Source organism: Typopeltis vanoorti, chromosome 4 (assembly GCF_054136105.1).
Source record: "Typopeltis vanoorti isolate ZY-2024b chromosome 4, IOZ_Tvanoo_1.0, whole genome shotgun sequence".
Classification (NCBI taxonomy): Eukaryota; Metazoa; Arthropoda; class Arachnida; order Uropygi; family Thelyphonidae; genus Typopeltis; species Typopeltis vanoorti.
The window spans coordinates 61,180,866-61,198,643 of record NC_143552.1 but is presented as its reverse complement, the minus strand read 5'-3'; the positions used below and the strand labels follow the sequence as shown (position 1 = coordinate 61,198,643).

Sequence of the window (17,778 nt, the reverse complement as noted above, 5' to 3'; positions counted from 1 at the left end):
ATCTTGATGGTGTCAAAGAAATATGTTCAATTGGTGCTTTGGAGAGACAATCAGCAACATTTTCAGTTCATGGGATATAAGCAATATCAACAGGTGCATATATATATATATATTAATTACCAGGGCAATTAACTTGCCAAGAAATTATATTCTTATTTAAACCTTTATTCAAATGTAAGCAAACAAACTTTGCATGTTAAGTAGCTTCACAACTATGCTACTTGTAGAGGCTGCCGACTTCATATCAATTGCCTCAGTATCCTAAAATAATTCAAAACACCAACCCAGAAGAGGCGACAAGGTTTAATTGATACAGAAGTCATATATTTTCTACATACGTAGTAAAAAGGTACATCATCATATTATTAAACTTCTCTGGATTAGAGTTAGATATAGGAAGTTTTTTCACTTGGCTGCAAATTAATTTAAACTTGTCAAGAAATTACATTCTTGTTTAATCCTTTGCTCAAGTGTAGAAAAACGAACTTTGCATGAAGTTCTTCACAACTTTTCGGCAAGTTTAATTTGCAACCAAGTGAAAAAACTTCCTACATCTATCTCTAATCCAGAGAATTTTAATAGTAAGGTGGCACACTTTTTTACTACTTGTATATGGGAAATATATGACTTCTGCATTAATACAACCTTGGTGTCTCTTCTGGGTCTGGTTCTCACTGATGAAACTTCAGCAATGGTTGAAACTGGTCAAGGTAGTGACTCTTCCCACAATGCATAGTATTATACATGCTAAAAGGGTGTATGCTATGCATTATGGGATGCTAGGGCACAAGCCTCTAAAGGATTGAACAAGAATATAATTTCTTGGAAGTTTAATTTAATTTGCAACCAAGTGAAAAAACTTTCAACATCTAATCACCAGAGTGCTTCCTTCTCAATCCCCATCCAAGTGCCATCTCCTATCTAGAAGGTTGCCTACCATGATGTGACTCATGGTTAATTACGGACATTATGATGTGGTTAAGACCCTATCTCTTCCACATATTGTCGCAAGTATTCATGGCTGTAAATCTGTGTGTGTTCAAGGGGCTGGTGTGCCTATTCAGGGGGATGAAAAACCCAAGTTTCTAGGTGAAAAAACCCCCTACCTTATGAGACAGGCTAACTCACTTTAGTCAAAAGAGAGCAGATAAAGGTTCCTCATGTAAATGACAGGAATTGAACCCAGGTCTTTCTGACCAAAGGGCTTCGTCTACAGTATATCGACTCAGCTATGGAGGCTCTTCTCACTGAATAACAATAATTATTACTATTACAATAGGCCTCCAGGAGTCAGAGTCATCAAGGAAGTCCATTTATCACACACACACACACACCACATGTCATACCTTTCCTTGAATCTATTCACACCACATGCACTCACAATCTTCAAAGGCAAGCCATTCCAGTTACACACCACTCTATGAGTAAAAAATCAAATTCTCACCCCCCTTTCTTGACTATATTCATTCTCAACTTCCACATATGCCCTCTCATCCCCCCCCCCCCCACACACACACACAGATCCTCCATAAGATGAAAAATTCTACTTCCTGGTATCCTGTATAATTGTTTTATAAGTTTGTAGGTCTCTATCATATCATATCCCTCTTTTTCCTGTTGGATAGCATCTACAGTCCACAAATTCTCAATCTTTAATCCTTTCCACTGTATCTACATCACTTTAGAAACCAAGAGACCAGATCTGCACAAAATAGTCCAAGTGAGGCTGCATCAAAGCCTGATAAAGAGGCAAAATTTCTTCCTTATTCTTACATGTTCAATATTCATTTCAGCATTGCAATTATCCTCTAAGCTGTGAATACAACTCAGAAGACAATTTGCAACAATCTCCTGAATTTCAACTTTCTATCTATTAAAGCTCCAAGACCTGTCAGTTTCTTCTAGCATAATCCCACCAATATAATATGCTATTGGATATCTCATTACATCAAAGTACATTACATTTATTAATATTGAATTGACAGCTATCTTCACATGCCCACAATTCTAGCCTATTCAAATCATTCTTTCTGCAAGTACTGCATTTCCTGATTATGATGCAAAAGATAGAAAGGTTAATCTGACATGCAGTACTCAGGAATTCAACCAACATGTAAGGTGACCAGTGGGCACACCATTGTTCAATTTAAATCTTGCAAACTCACCCCCCCCCCATATACCACTTTTTGATATGTCAACCATCCTCTTATCCAAACTAGTAGATTATAATCCAATCCCATATTCTCCAACTTATGCAACCGTCTTCCATGCTAAATCTTGTCAATAAAAGCTTTAGCTAGGTCCACAAGTATCATGGTATACCCCTTACCTAACTAAATCGTCATATTATTTATTATAAAATGTGAGCACGTTTATGCAACAACTCTAGTACCTCCTCCCTCCTCACACTTGAGTTTCTTCCTCCAATGTAGAGGTAGCTTCAGCTTCATGTTGGATACACCAGGTTGATAGCTTTTAGCAAAATGGGAACTCAATAATCAAACAATACCTTCTGCATCTACCACCCATATACTATCTGCATAGACAAGATTATTCTTTCACATTCATTCTTTCTTTTACTTGCACCATACTCACACTTAGCTTTCCATATAATAGTTGTTACTTTTCTGCCTGCATCATATAATTATTATAACTGACACACACACAACATTCCTTTAGGATAATTATTTTCAGAATCACTCAGCTTCCTACTCAGGAATGCTATGGGTTTCAAATAACTATCCTTCTCTAAGGGAATTGAACCCAGGTCTTTCCAACAAAAGGGCTTTGTCCATATTGACTGAGCTATGAAGGCTTTCCTCACTAAATAATAATAATTATTACTATTACAAGAGACCTCCAGGAGTCAGAGTTATCAAAGAAGCCCATTTATCTCACACACCACATGTCATACCTTCCTTTGACTCTATTCACACTATCTGCACTCACCATCTTCAAAGGCAAGCTATTCTAGTTACACCATTCTATGAGTAAAAAATCAAACTTTCACCCACTGGGACAGTGACAATGCAGTCATAGAAATATTCAGCAAAAATAAACAAAACAAAACATCCTAGTAAATTCTCATTCATTCCAAGGTGAATGAATATTGAGTTGGAATGAAGGGGAATTTACTAGGAACATAGATATTTTGAACATTTAAGAGCCGCCATAGCTCAGTTGGCATAAACAAAGCCCTTTGGTCATAAAGACCTAGGTTCGATTCCTGTCCATGATGTGAGGAACCTTATCTGATCTCTTTTGACTAAAAGTGAGTTAGCCAGTTTCATACTGGAGGGTTTTTTCTCTTCTGGAAACTCAGGTTTTCCATCCCTCAGAACAGCCAAACTGGTCCCATGAACACATACATCTACAGACATAAATATACCTTCCCCCCCAATGTCAGGCTCTGTGGCAAGTCAGTTGGGATTGCATGCGTCAAGTCACATCATGTAAAAGGCCAACCCCAAATAGATGGGATAAGGCACAAGAAGAAGATAGATATTTGAACATTTGAAAAATAAGGACATTTTTCGACTGTTCAAAATCATTTTGTTCTTGTCATACCAAATGAATTTGAAAGCTTTTCTAATCAGGATTTGGCATTAATAGAACCTTGCCAAAAGCTATAGGCATTAGTGAGACCCAGCTAACAGCAGATGATGTAGTTACAGGGACAGAATGTGAAAGGTTCAGTATTTTCTGGGAAGACAGAAAGGAAAGGATGGAAGGAGGGGTACTGCTGATCATAGCAGATGAATTGCAGCCAAAGAGAATAGCAGATAGGCAGAAGTGTGGCTGTTCATTTGAAGCAGGTCTGGTGCGAGATCAAAGCGAGTAAGGCAAAACATACAGTTGATCATTGCTATAGGCCTGGGGGTTCCAGGGATAATCTGGAAAGCATGCACCAACAAATTAGTATAATGAGTGCAGGTTGAGTGAGTATTATGGGGGGGGGGGGGGGAACTATAACTTTATAGTTATGGAAGGGAGAAAGATCACATGGCAGAAAGGAAACCGGATTTATACACCTACTGAGATAATTACTTGAAGCAGCATGTGATGGAGGGGACTCGGGATGTGAGAGCACTGGACATGGTCACAGGATTGGAAGAGCTATCCATAAACAAGGTGGCCACATTGCTTCTGAATGACGAAATTGACCACACAGTCTTGACTTCGGAGATTGTAAAACATGAGGAATATTCTGTGAAGAAAGGATATATGTGGAACTACAAGGCAGGTGATTACGATAAGCTTAGGAGGAAGCTTGAATCTGTGCTATGGCATAAAACCCTATAAGGGAAGGATGTTGGCAGTGCATGGGAGATAGTTAAGGGGATTCTAGAGGAAACAATATTAAATTCTATACCTAAGATAAGTAGAATTAATCAGATAGGAGTTAGACAGATGAGCAATATCATTAAGCATGAGCTGCTGCAAAGGGTATATAAGGAGAAAAGTGACCAGCAAACTCATGAACAGTACAAGGATCAAGCAAGTAAGGACCAGCATGGTAAGGAAGGCAAAATCAGATTACAAGAAGAATCTAGCCAGCAAGCCAAAGGAAATCCCAAAAAGTTATTTCATTATGTGGCAAGTAAGGGGAAGAACGACTATGGAAAATTAACCTTAATGACTGATGATGGTCATGAGGAGACAGAAACAGATAAAAATAGTTGAGTTACTGAGTGACCACTTCACAAGGGCATACCATCCAAGTGAGGTTACTGTTGTAATATATATGACAAAGACTGATGTGGGAAGAGCAGTGGATGAATTGGAGGTTCTAGGATAGTGCAGAATCTCAATGTAAATAAAGCTGTGGTGTTAGATTGGATATCGGTTCTGGTTTTGCAAGGGAAATGGCAATGCCTCTGACTAGGCTGTTTAATTTAAGTCTCAGCTCTGGTATAGTTCCAAGGGAGTGGAAAGAGAGTAAAATAATTTCCTTGCATAAGGGAGGTTCTAAGACTGCAGTAGCAAATTATAGACTAATCAGTATCTCAGGAGTGTTGGTAAAATATACTGGTCAAAAAGAGAATTCAAGAATGGGTGGATAAATACGATACTGTATGAGGGTGGATAAATATGATACTGTATGTCATGCCTTAGTAATTTATTAATTTTTTTTTATAATAGAGTGACAGTTGAGTTAGATGAAGGGTATGGCTACAAAATGATTCTGCTGGATTTTGCAAAGGCATTTGACAATATATCAAGTGGAACTCTGATACCACTACTGTTTAATTTGTACATAAATGTTATAGGAAATAACCTGAAAGGAAATATTCAGTTGTTTGCTGATGACGTGAAATTAGGTAAAGAAATAGTTAATCAAGTGATGTGGCAAGCTTACAGGACAATTTAAATAGGCTGTCACTGTGGATAAAAGATAATGGGTATCAGTTTAATGTGGAGAAATGCATTATGCATTATGCATTTTGGGATAAATAGATTACAAGTTGTGCATCACACTGATGACACTACTCCAGGAAAAAGATGAAGCTAGAGATTTAGGGGTGGTAAAGAGAGAGTTAAAGTTTAGAGGACATATTGCTAAGGTAGCCCATAAGTTTACTTGACTATTGAAGAACATATTAACATGTAGAGATAAGGAAGCTGTTATTCCTCATTATAAGACCTTGATACGTCAACATCTGGATTACTGTGCTCAAGTCTTGTCTCCCTGGGTTTCTTGGAGATGAGGAAGTGGCAGAGAAAGTTCAGAGGTGAGCAACCAAGATGGTGAGTGGTCTGTGGAATGTTCCCTATGAGGATAGATTGAGGATATATGGACTACAGAAGTTGGTTGATAGGCAAAAAAAAGAGGGAATATTATAAAACTTAAGTTGCTTTAAAGGATTTATAGGATTGATGCAGTGTTTCAGCACTTAGCTAAAGGGAGCAGAACAAGAGATCATCTCTGGAAGTTAAGTAAAACTGTGGTTAGTAGAGGTGTGAGGACTAGATTTTTTGTTTGGAGAGTTGTGAATGAGTGGAATGGGTTGCCAGAGTCAGTTGTGAGTGCTTTGCCTGTCAATAGGTTCAAGGAGAGGTATGAGAGATTATGTGGATAGTTTGGGTCTCCTGCAGTAAGTCTTTGGACTCCAATGTAGGTGTCCATACAATAATAATAATAATAGGATTTTGAGACTAGACAAATGAAAAATACAAGATGGTAATCATCTGTAAAACTTTATTAGGCCAACAAATGAATGCTTCTTCCACATTTTTGGGAGAAGGAAAAAACCAATATAGGCTTTTCGCCTATATTGGTTTTTTCCCCTCTTCATATCCTCCTCATCATGAAATATGCTCTCTGAAGAAATCAAAAGCCTTAGATATAGAACTTTTGAAATACTTGCATTTTGATGGTTTTAACTTGAACTTATTCAAAATTTTGATAAGAAGTTTGTATTGTGAATCTAAATCAAGATATCACCTAACAAATCTTTCAAAACCATACCACATTCATTAAAGTTTGAAATGATCAAGGTAAATTTCTCACTTCCTGTAAGAGATATGCAAATTTATCCCACTATGTCAAGATAAAACAATCTGCTAATTTTTTAATAATTTGATAATAGTCAATGTTTAAATTCAGTCTGTGAAACATGTAGGACCTTGCAGAAAAGAAAGCAATTCTTCTATAATACAGAGAGACAAATCTATATAGGCTCAGTAACTTATTGATTTGCAGCCAATAAATTTAATACATATCAGAGATTACCATGTGAATTTTCAGAAAAGCAAAAAAAAAATGGAGAATTTGAATAATTAATAATCTGCTGCCACATATGTCATTCATAAATGGTAAGTTGATGTTGCTAACACAATAGGAAAATGCCCTGGGAGGCCACCGATACTCACTACCAAGATTGATGAGCTCTGTCTCAGAATGTTCGAGTGTCCCACAAGTCATCAACGGCAGATCTCACACTCAACCTGGAAAATGCTGTAGGGATATCTGTCAGCACTACAACTGTCTATAGAGAGTTGCAAGTCGTAGGTTACCACAGCAGCACTACTGTGAACAAGCTACACATCACCTCCAACACCAAACAATGTTTGGATTGGTGTCTTTCACTATTCCTAGACTGTAGATGATTGGAAAAGGGTTCTGTGGAGCAATTATTATTATTATTATTTGACACCTCCAGGGAGTCCAAAGACTCATCGAGGGAGAGTGTGCCAACAGCATCGAACAACTGTCCCCTTCCAACTACTAACCATGCTCAAACTTACTTAACTGAGCCATTAGTAGCAGAGGCCCTACCAATCGACCAACCTGCTTCCAAACGTTTCACTCTGATGGTTGTATTTGGATCTGGAGATTACTTAAAGGAAACAGTCCTGGCAGGACTGTATCATTCCAACTGCTAAGTTTGGCGGAAGCTTGGTAATGGTATTGGGATGTTTCAGTTGGATGGGGGATTTGGCCCATTGGTAGATGTGTCCCCAAAACCATGACGTCTGATATCTATCTGGACATCTTGGACAACTTCATGCTTCTGATGCTATGGAAGTACTTTGCAGTGACCCTTGCATGTTTCAGCATGACAATGCTCCATGCCATACTGCACTACATGCCCGAGATGGTTTCCACAAAACAATGTTGAAGTGTTGTATTGGCTGGCTCAGAGTCCAGACTTCAAACTCATTCAACATCTTTGGGACAAATTAGAACATCGAATTCACTCCAGACCATAGTGGCAATAATCAGTATGAGAATGGAAGAATATTCCTGTTGTGATTTATCAGAAATTGGTTGAAAGCATTGGTTGCTGTTATTCAGGTCAAAGGTGGTCCCACTTGGTGCCTAAAAATGTAATTAAAATGTATTTTTTTGACAACTAGGTGCCCAAATACTTTTGTCAACATTGTGTGTGTGTGTGTGCACGCTCGCATACACAAGTTTATAAGGCCATCAATATTGGGTAGAAAAAAATCCCCATATTTAAAAAAAAATACCAGGAAATATTTCCATTTTTAAGGAGCTCCTCACAGGAATTTTGCTTAGAAAAAAATCATTTTAATGTGAACTTCAATACACTAGAGAAAAACATTTTTCTCTAGTTTAATGAAAGTGGAGAAACTTTTGATAAAATAAGAAACTAAACACTGAATCTAAGAAAGTGTTTTTTTTGTGAAAGTCACTACTATCTAAAGAAATTATACACGACCATATAACTGCATGCTTATCAATGGAGTGATAAGAACTCCTCTTTCAAGATCACCCAGAGTGTGTACTAGAAAATGTTTGTAAGGCTGTAGCTCATGAGAAAGAAAGGTTAAAATAGGAGAAAAACATTAATAGCTAATAATAGCCATTGTTGGTAATCTCTCTTGATTAAAAACATCCTTCTTAATTTTATATAATTAAAGTAGGATGTAAAGTTCCTTTTTTTCCTGTTGTAACTGATCTCCCTTACAGTCAAAAAAGAACTCATTATTATTATTATTAAGAGAGACATCCAGGGAGTCAGAGACTCATCGAGGAAGTTCACATACTATACGCACCAGCTATCATACTTATTCTTGAATTCATTCACACTGCTTGCACTCACAACATCCAATTGATATCCATTCCAATCACACACCCTATGAGAGAAAAATCTAGCACTCAACCCTTCTTAGCAGCATTCATTCATTCTCAGCTTCCAAGGATGCCCTCTTGTCCTTTCCCCATCTTCAATAATTTGAAAATTTCCATCAACTGAAATCCTGTATGATCCCTTTCAGAAGTTTGCAACTCTCAATCATATCACCCCTCTCTTTCTCCTGTTTGTTAGTGTCTGCAATCTACAAATTCTAAATCTATCTTCATAATCAGTATCCCAATCCTGATATCATTTTTAACACTCTCCTTTGCACTCTCTCCAATATATCAGAATCACAATGGAACCCAGGCATCAACCCGCAGACAACAGTCCAAGTGAGGTCTTATCAAAGCCTTGTAAATAGACAAAATGACATCGCTATGTTCAATGTCGGTAAATGTAAAGTGAATGACTTTACATTTACTGACACCCATTTTCCCATGCCCACAATTCTAGCCTATTCAAATCATTCTTCAACCAGCATATCAGCAGCATTCCTGATTACCCTACCCATCTTTGCATCATCAGCAAATAGCTGTATGTCACTTATCAAATCCTTCCCAATATTAATGTACAGATTGAATAACACTAGACCAAGCAATGATCCTTGTGGTACACCACTGGTTACCTTAAATCTTGCAGACTCACATCCCCCATATACCACTTTTTGATATCTGTCAATCAGCCATTATCTTATCCATGCTAATATTCCATAATCCAAACCCATATTCTCCAATTTATGCAACATTCTACCATGCTGTATTCTGTCAAAAGCTTTAGCAAAATCCAAAAGTATCATGGTGTATCCGTTCCCTTGTCTAGTTCAATGGTAACATTGTTATAGAATGTGAGCAAGTTGCTAAATCATGACCATCCTTAGTAAACTCATTTTGCTCATTGCAAAGTAGAAATTCAGCGTCAACCCACTTCTGAATGTGAGTGCTAACCAATTTTTCCAAAATCTTCACCACAACTCTTGAGATACTAATTGGTTGATAGTTGGATGCATCAGTCTTTGCACCATCCTTGTGCAATGGAATTACATTCTTTCTACTCCTGCAGAATCTTCCCTGTTCTGAGACTCATTAAACAGCTTCGTCAAAGGAATAGCAGTTCAGCTGAGCACTCTTTTAGCACACATGCTGATATCCCATCAATCCCTATTGCTGAATTCTTATTTAATTTGGGCAACAGCTCTAATACCTCGTTCTCATATACCTGAGTTTTTTTTTCATCCAGTGAAGAGGTAGCAGTGAGCTCAATGTCGCATACACCAGGTTAATAGCTTTTAACAAAATGGGCACTCATTAGTTGAACAACCTCTTCGGCATCTGTAACCCTCACACCATCTGCATTTAGAAGAGTTATTCTCTCATATTCATTCTTTCATTTACTTGCAGCACAGTGATAGAATTCTTGTGAGTTGTCTTTAACATGCAGAGCCAGTTTCTTTTCACACAGACTTTGCTTTCTCTACAACATGTAAGTTTTTTCCCACTTGGTTAGACTATAAATTATATATTTAGTTTAATCCTTTTCTTATGAATATGTTGCTTATTGAGATTACATCCATTTGACTCCTACTCTATTTATTCTTCGAACTCTCAAGACACATTCTGATATTGCATCCTTTAAGTATTGTTTAAATGCGTCCCATGCACTGTTGATATTTTTCCCATACAGCAACCAATCCCATTCCACTGAACTCAGTACACTCCTCAGTTGTTCATAATTTCCTGCTCTGTAGTTCAAGCATGTAACCTTTTTTGAATGGAACATTCATAAACTTAGTCAATTCCCAAGTGAGTACCGCATGATCACTGTCACCAACCAGAGGCAGAATGGTTACGTCTTTAACTGAAACGCCCTGTGACACTATAATCAAATCTAACACTCTTTGACCTCAAGTTCCTTCTGTCACATGCTGCTTGAAGAAGTTGTCCAGCAACAGCTCAATAAATTCATTTTCAATCTTCTCATGAGATTCTACTGCTACCCAATCAATATTTGGATAATTAAAGTCTCCCATTATGATTATTCTTTTCCTACTCATATTTTCTATTTGGTGATGCATTTCTTCACTAGAAACTGATCCACCATGTCTGTAGCAACAATACACTATGTAACTGATCTTGTTAAATTCCAACTCACACCTTCAAACTCATTGCCACATGAAATACTGTTAGTAATTGTACTACAAGCATAGATCTCAATCACACGTAATCATATGATTACAGAAAATGTTTCAATATTAAAATTATTGTGAACGAAGTACTAACAATAGAAGCATTTATTAAATTTAATGTATTCAAAATCACATGAACTTAATTTATTTAAAGGTTTCTGCACTGAACCTTGATATTCAAGAGATATTGTATCTATCTCTTGAAGAACATGAATGATCAGATTTTGTGAGGACAGATTGCTAGGTTACATCAGGGAGACTTAATTGTGTTTGATTTGCTATACTATCCAGCAGGAGGTATTATTGTTAATATTTCAAAGTGAAATGTTAGTGTCTAATCAAGTTCACATTAAGGTTGTCTACTTTGAGAAGATCCGTAATTAGTAGGTTGTTATTTCGATCTAGTTAATGCAGAAAGTTTCTTCTTTTAAGAAATTCAGTTACTGACCAAAATACCTTGGCACTAAATTACCAGAATCCTACACATTTTCTTTTTCTGATTAATTTTTTTTTAATATGACTCCTGACCACAAAAGGTTGTAAGCCAACCATACATTAGTAACATGGAACAGATAAAGGTTTTTTATATTTACTTTTGACATAATCCAGAAACCCTGCTCTAGAGACCAAACATGAAGTGTTCCAAGCCATGTCAGGCTTTTATTAAGTAGTCAGTGGTCACACACCAGGCAATGAAATTAACTTCCACATAAAAAACATTCAAAAATATTTGATTAATCTTTCTTTTAAGGTTACACGGTGATCAGCATTCATATTTAAGAATTTAGGGACACAAAACACGTGTTGAAATGAATATTTTACTAATTATTAATAAAATAACACTTGACATTTTGACCCCCTGTATCGAGATCATCATCAGAAGGATACACGTGTATAGGAACCAAGCTATATGCTGTTGCACTCTATAAAGGTAAATTCAATCTACGTTGTTAACTAATCTTTTTCTTAGCCTGACCTCTAGTGATTAAAAAAAAAATTAATGAAAACCACAATAAACTCTGCTAAAGTCCTCATGTACTAAGATTCTTCTGGAATTGTACAGTTCATATTGTTATACTATGATTTTCTTCTGGATTTGCACAGTTCAGGTTGCTGTTGAATGTTCAAAAAAAAAAACTTCACCAATTCTTCTTATATTGAGATTTTTCTTTATTTATGGTTGCTATGAAGGGTGCATATGGATCCTCCACATTCTTGGAATGGTTAGACCATCATTTTTATTCGGATATGGATTATGTTTGAGCAAAGAGGCATGTGAAATGCTCAAACATAATCCAAATCTGAATAAAAATGATGGTCTAACTATTCCAAGAATGTGGAGGACCCATCTGCAACCTTCATAGCAACCACAAAGAAAAATCTAAATAATACAAGAAGCATTGGTTAAGTGCTTTTTCCCCCCCCTTCAGAACATTCAACAGCAACCTGAACTGTACAAATTCAGAAGAATCTTAGTACATGAGGACTTTAGCAGAGTTTATTGTAGTTTTCATTTATTTATTTTATTTTAATTTTTTTAAAATTAATTAATTTTTTTTTAATCACTAGAGGTCAGGCTAAGAAAAAGATTAGTTAACAACATAGATTGAATTTACCTTTATAGAGTGCAACAGCATGTAGCTTGGTTCCTATACACGTGTATCCTTCTGATGATGACCTCAATACAGGGGTCGAAACATCAAGTGTTATTTTATTAATAATTAATAAAATATTCATTTCAACACATGTGTTTTGTGTCCCTAAATTCTTAAATATGAACATTTGATTAATGTCCACAGGATTTGAACCCACAGCGTTTTTTATGGAGAGCAGATATGTTAACCATTCAGCCAACCAGACTGGCAAAGTGTCAAACACTGTGTCAGCTTTGAGATATCAGGTTCACCTAAGTTGATTTCTTTAGATGAGGAAGGCTTCATGTTTTGTAAAAGGCTTTCTCACTTTCTTTTTCATGCATTCATAGCTGTTCAAGCAGTACAAAATGCTAAAATAATGCAGTGCTATGCACTGAATAAATAAAAATGAAATTCATGTGTAATAGCTTTTAAACTTTAAATACACAAGATTTAAAAAAATAAAAGTTCAAATATATAACTACAATGTCTTCTTTTCCTGTCATATCTAAATATATCGCACTATGTACAATCGATTATTGAAATTTTTGCATCTTGATATCAAGACAGTCAGGTGCTACAAACAACTAACAGTGGATAATTCAACCATGGCAGAAAAGGTACATTTATCAGTGACAACTGAAATCAAGCTTGTCATTAATTTGATTTCAGTATCACTATGCAAAATATCCACAAATGTTTCAGGTTCTGATGAAGTGATAAGGTAAGCATATTTGATTTTTCTTGATATCTGAGAACGTTAGTAATTCCACTGAAAAGTTTTACAATGAAACATGGTTAGACTTCAGAGCCTCACTGTCATTCCCAATAATAAAACTAAAAGTAGTGCTGCTTCATTTTCTTTATAATATATTAATTAGAATATCACTCTGACAAGATCAATTAGTTATATCAAACAATGATCTTTATATAAATCTTCTCTGTTTCAAAAAAATTGATCTAATGATAAAATTTGTCCATAGACCATTACAAACCAATTAAAATAATGCAGTGCTATGCACTGAATAAATAAAATTAACTTTCTATGTAATAGCTTTTAAGCTTCAGTAAATACACAAGGTTTAAAAAAAGTTTAAATATATAACTACATTGTCTTCTTTGAACACTCTTTGATAAAGAAGTTATTAAAATGCATACCTTGTAAATTCGTTCAGATGTATCTTTAACCCATGTCTGCTGTTCATCAGTTAAAACAAAGGTGTCTCTAAATAATATTGAAAAATGTAATATATATGAAACAGATAATATATATTTAAAAAATCTCATCATGAAACATACAAAAATATCTCGCTCTTTGCAAAACTGCATTAGAAGGAAGTTATATATCAAACCATCGGATAATATTTGAGGAAAATTTTTGTAACAAAAACCCATATAATTTTGTTGTTATTTCTGAAAGTCTATTGTAAGCTTATAATATCTTCTTGCTTATTTAAATTAGCAGAAATTAACATCCAGAAAACAGAGAGAGAGAGATCATTTTTAAAACAGTCTCTTCATATGTTGAAATATATATGTATTTCAGCATATTTCATATGTTGAAATACATGACTTCTCACTATATAAAGAGAAGTAGATACACAGACTCTCTACTTACATACCTCGATGTAGTTTCTGTGCACAGTGCTTTTGTTATTTAAATAATTAAAAGATTCAAATGTTAGTGTTACTTAAAAAACCAGTCCAAAAACTAAAGTCTCCCAAGGTCTTCTAGATATAGCAATTCATTCCAAAAATATCCAGATATCGACAAGATTTACTGTTCTTACAGAAAGCTGGGAGAAATCATGAGATTAGGGAAAGTAAACACCATAGCAATATCACTATAATAAAAGAAGAGAGAATTTAAATTTATCCATTAAACATAACTAAAGTCAAAACATCTTTCATAGTCATTAGGATTTATGGGAGCCCTAGATATACAAAGAAGGGCATCCTGCTCTTCCAACTGCTGATAGTATCAATGGACTTGATTACTCATTTTCCAATATTTAAATATTTCTCAGTCCTCATTTTTCAAAGCAGAATCTTATTTAAAAATTCAAATGTCATCAAGACAACAAGATTTTAAAGTTTCAAGAAACTCCCTTCTGTCAAGTCTAAATTTTAATGAATGAGTCTATTACAGAGATGTTGAACCACTTGTTCCCAACAGAGGTGTTAAATTTATTTGTCACAATGCAGAGTCCACAGCATTATAATATACTTATACTTTTTTCTCCTCCCCTCCCCTGAGGCCTTGCCTCTCTTACCAGTCCTGTCTTTTTTGCAAGGAAGAGCTCACTTCACCATCCCTTACTTACACTAATACCAAAATTTCGAAAACAAGATCAAATTTCACTTGGGAAGACTCACACCTCTAGCCTTTTTTGGCATAAACATATCATATTACATTACATCAGTAGCTTCCTCAGACTTGAGAAAACCTGGTGGAATTTTCCACTCAAGAGACTACTTCTCACTTTGTACAGCTGCTCTCCCTATATAAATCTCAAATCTACCTGCCTTACAATACTGTTCTAACATGTGGGACAATGTATCAAAAACCCCTCTAAACTTACTTGATGCTATTTAGAAAAGACAATCAGGCTAAAAGATAACTTCTCTGAGAGGCATTGTGTTTCTGCCATTTGTCCCCTTACCTCTATGCATACAAAAACATAAGCAGTAGCAAATCAACATCTCTTCACAGTCTGACTTCAAACTGACAGAACAAACTTTTCATCTTCCTTGTTCATTTCCATCTATCTCTGTCTTAAAGTCTTCCTCAGACTGTTTTACCCAAGGAAAGAGATTAATAAGTTCATTCTTAACCACATATCCCACACAGCAATGAAGTATTATAGGTTTTGCATCCTATCATGTATCATGTTATAAAAAAAAAAAATAACAATAATAATAAAATGTTCAGATACAATTTTACTACATGTCTTTGTGTATTTTATTTAGATGTTGTTCTTATTGTAATTAACAGCTTTCAGTTATTATCTAGCTATCTAAGAATGGCAGACAACGCTGAACTGTTAAATTCAACTTTGGTAGCCTTTAACAGTTCGTTAAACAAACAACAAAAAAGCTATTGGCTATATATAATGTATATATGCTTTCAAATGATGGAAAGCTAACAAAAAATGTTTTTATATTATCAAATTTTCCAATCAAAGGAGTAGTCAATTCTAACTGACCTATGAAAGCCTGCAAAGATTTATTATCACTATTTTGTTAAAAGCATGATCTGCAGAGTAAAAAAAGTACTCTCTCAAAATTTGTGCTGCAGCTCCTGATGGAAAGCACATAACAGCATAATCGTTATCTTAAAAATAAATTCTGTGATAAAAACTTTTCAAATGCATTCATCATCTTCAATTATCACCAATTTCTTGATATATATATATATATATATATATACTCTAAAGGGGTGTACAGGATACCACACTGGCACTATGTGATTAAATTTACATGATAACTAATCTCTTATCAACAATTTTCCTCCAAATTAGTCAATTAATTGTCATCTCTCCAGTAATGTCATTAACATTTCAGTCTTCTAGGAAACTTCTAATTGAATCAATCCACTTAGATCTTGCCGCCCAAGTCTTTTTCATGCCATCTTAGCATCAAACACCTCATTTGCTAACTTTTCCTCTCTCATTCTGTTTAAGTGATCATGCCTCCCTAGATTAGCTATGTTTCACACATTCTTGAATGCTAACAAAGTCATATTACTTCTTAATATTTTCATTTTTAATATGATTTTCTGCCATTGATGCCATCTGTTCAGTTCTCTAATCTTTCTTGAAACTCCCAAATCTGTGGTCTCTTTTTATGATCAAGTGTAACCCTCAGTCCCATAACTTAAAACTGGCTTAAACACTGTCTTATATATTGCTTGTTTGGAATTCTGGCTAATTTCTCTCTTACTCCATATAAATTTATTCAACTGGCTCCCCAGCTGCGATTATTTTCTGTTGTCTATTTCCATATTTATACAGCCATCTTTACTGAAGACTGTGCCTAAACATCAGAAATATTTTACTTGTTATATAGGCTCTCTATTGAGACTGCAGTTAAAAGTTTTCTGTGCTCCTGTGAAAATAGTCACTGCTCCCAGCTTATTTTCACAATTTTGGTCTTCTTATTGCTGATTTTCATGTTAAATTTGTTAGAGCCATTATTCAATTCATTTAGAGAATCCCAGAGACTCATCGCTATTTGCAAATGTACTACATTCTGGTCACTTCATGATTTGCAAAATAATTTTTGCAAAGATGCAGCCATAAGCTCCATTACCCTCCCACTGCTTTTATATGGAAGCTTTTAAGCAGCATGCTTGGATTCCTTTATTTTAAAATCTACAGTTTAGCTTAGATACACTGACAACATTTTCATTAATTGGTCACGTGGCCGCCAAACTTTAAACACCTTCCTCTGTCATCTGAACAAACATGAATGCATACAATTTATCACTAAAATTGAAAATCAAAACCACTTCCTTTCCTGGACACACACATACTCTTCCCTCAGGCAGTGTATCTTCACTGTCTACTGCAAGTCCACACATACTGACCAAATATATACATGCTTACTCTTACCACCACCCTTCACAAAAACTTTAAGTCATTAACACCTACAAAAACACAGCTATAACAATTTGCTCTAATGTGCAAGCTCTTCAGCAAGAATTATAAATTATTAGCAATATGTTTATAAACAAATTGCTATAGCAAACATGCCATCAATAAAATTCTTGATGAAACTAACACCTAAAAATGCAAATAATATAGATTACAGTAAAACCTCTGCGTACATTAAAGGGTTATCAGATAAAATAAACAAATGCTACATTAGTACAACATCAAATCTACTTTTAAACTACTCATAAAATTAAAAGAAAATATATTCAACTCCTCAATCTACAAGAATCAAACCATGGAGATTCAGTGGCAAACCCCAAAGAAAAAGAAAACTTTGATTCAGCCAGAGAGGCATGTGTGAAGTTGTCTGTAAAGATAGACAAATCAGAACTCCTTCAGGAAATCAGAATATTAAAAAGGCAGTCAAAGAAAAGAAGAAAGCACATCGAAATTTCCTGGCAAGTAAGCAGGTTTATGCTCTTAGGGAATACAGAGAAAAATGTAAAATAGCATAGGAGTGAAAAGAAGTTAGCAAAATATTCTGGAGGCTATTGAAAAAGCTCAAAAAAGGAGGAAAGAGTACTGTAAAAGGAATTATAGATGATAAAGGAAACATGAAAACCGAGGTAAAGATATTCTTGATTTATGCAATAATTACTTTGAAAGATTGCTAAATGAAACAAGCAGTGACAGCATGGTGG

General features: G+C 35.2%; 1 protein-coding gene across 2 annotated transcripts in view; it reads right to left on the bottom strand.

Moving 5' to 3' along the window:
• Hpr1 (THO complex 1-like protein Hpr1) overlaps positions 1 to 17,778 on the bottom strand; it is a 311,940-nt gene that overhangs the window by 100,650 nt on the left and 193,512 nt on the right. For both annotated transcript variants that reach the window (XM_090391220.1, XM_090391221.1), the window contains exon 12: positions 13,581 to 13,647. In XM_090391220.1, the coding sequence (XP_090247346.1) occupies positions 13,581 to 13,647 (67 nt within the window). The remainder of the gene's footprint in view (positions 1 to 13,580; positions 13,648 to 17,778) is intronic.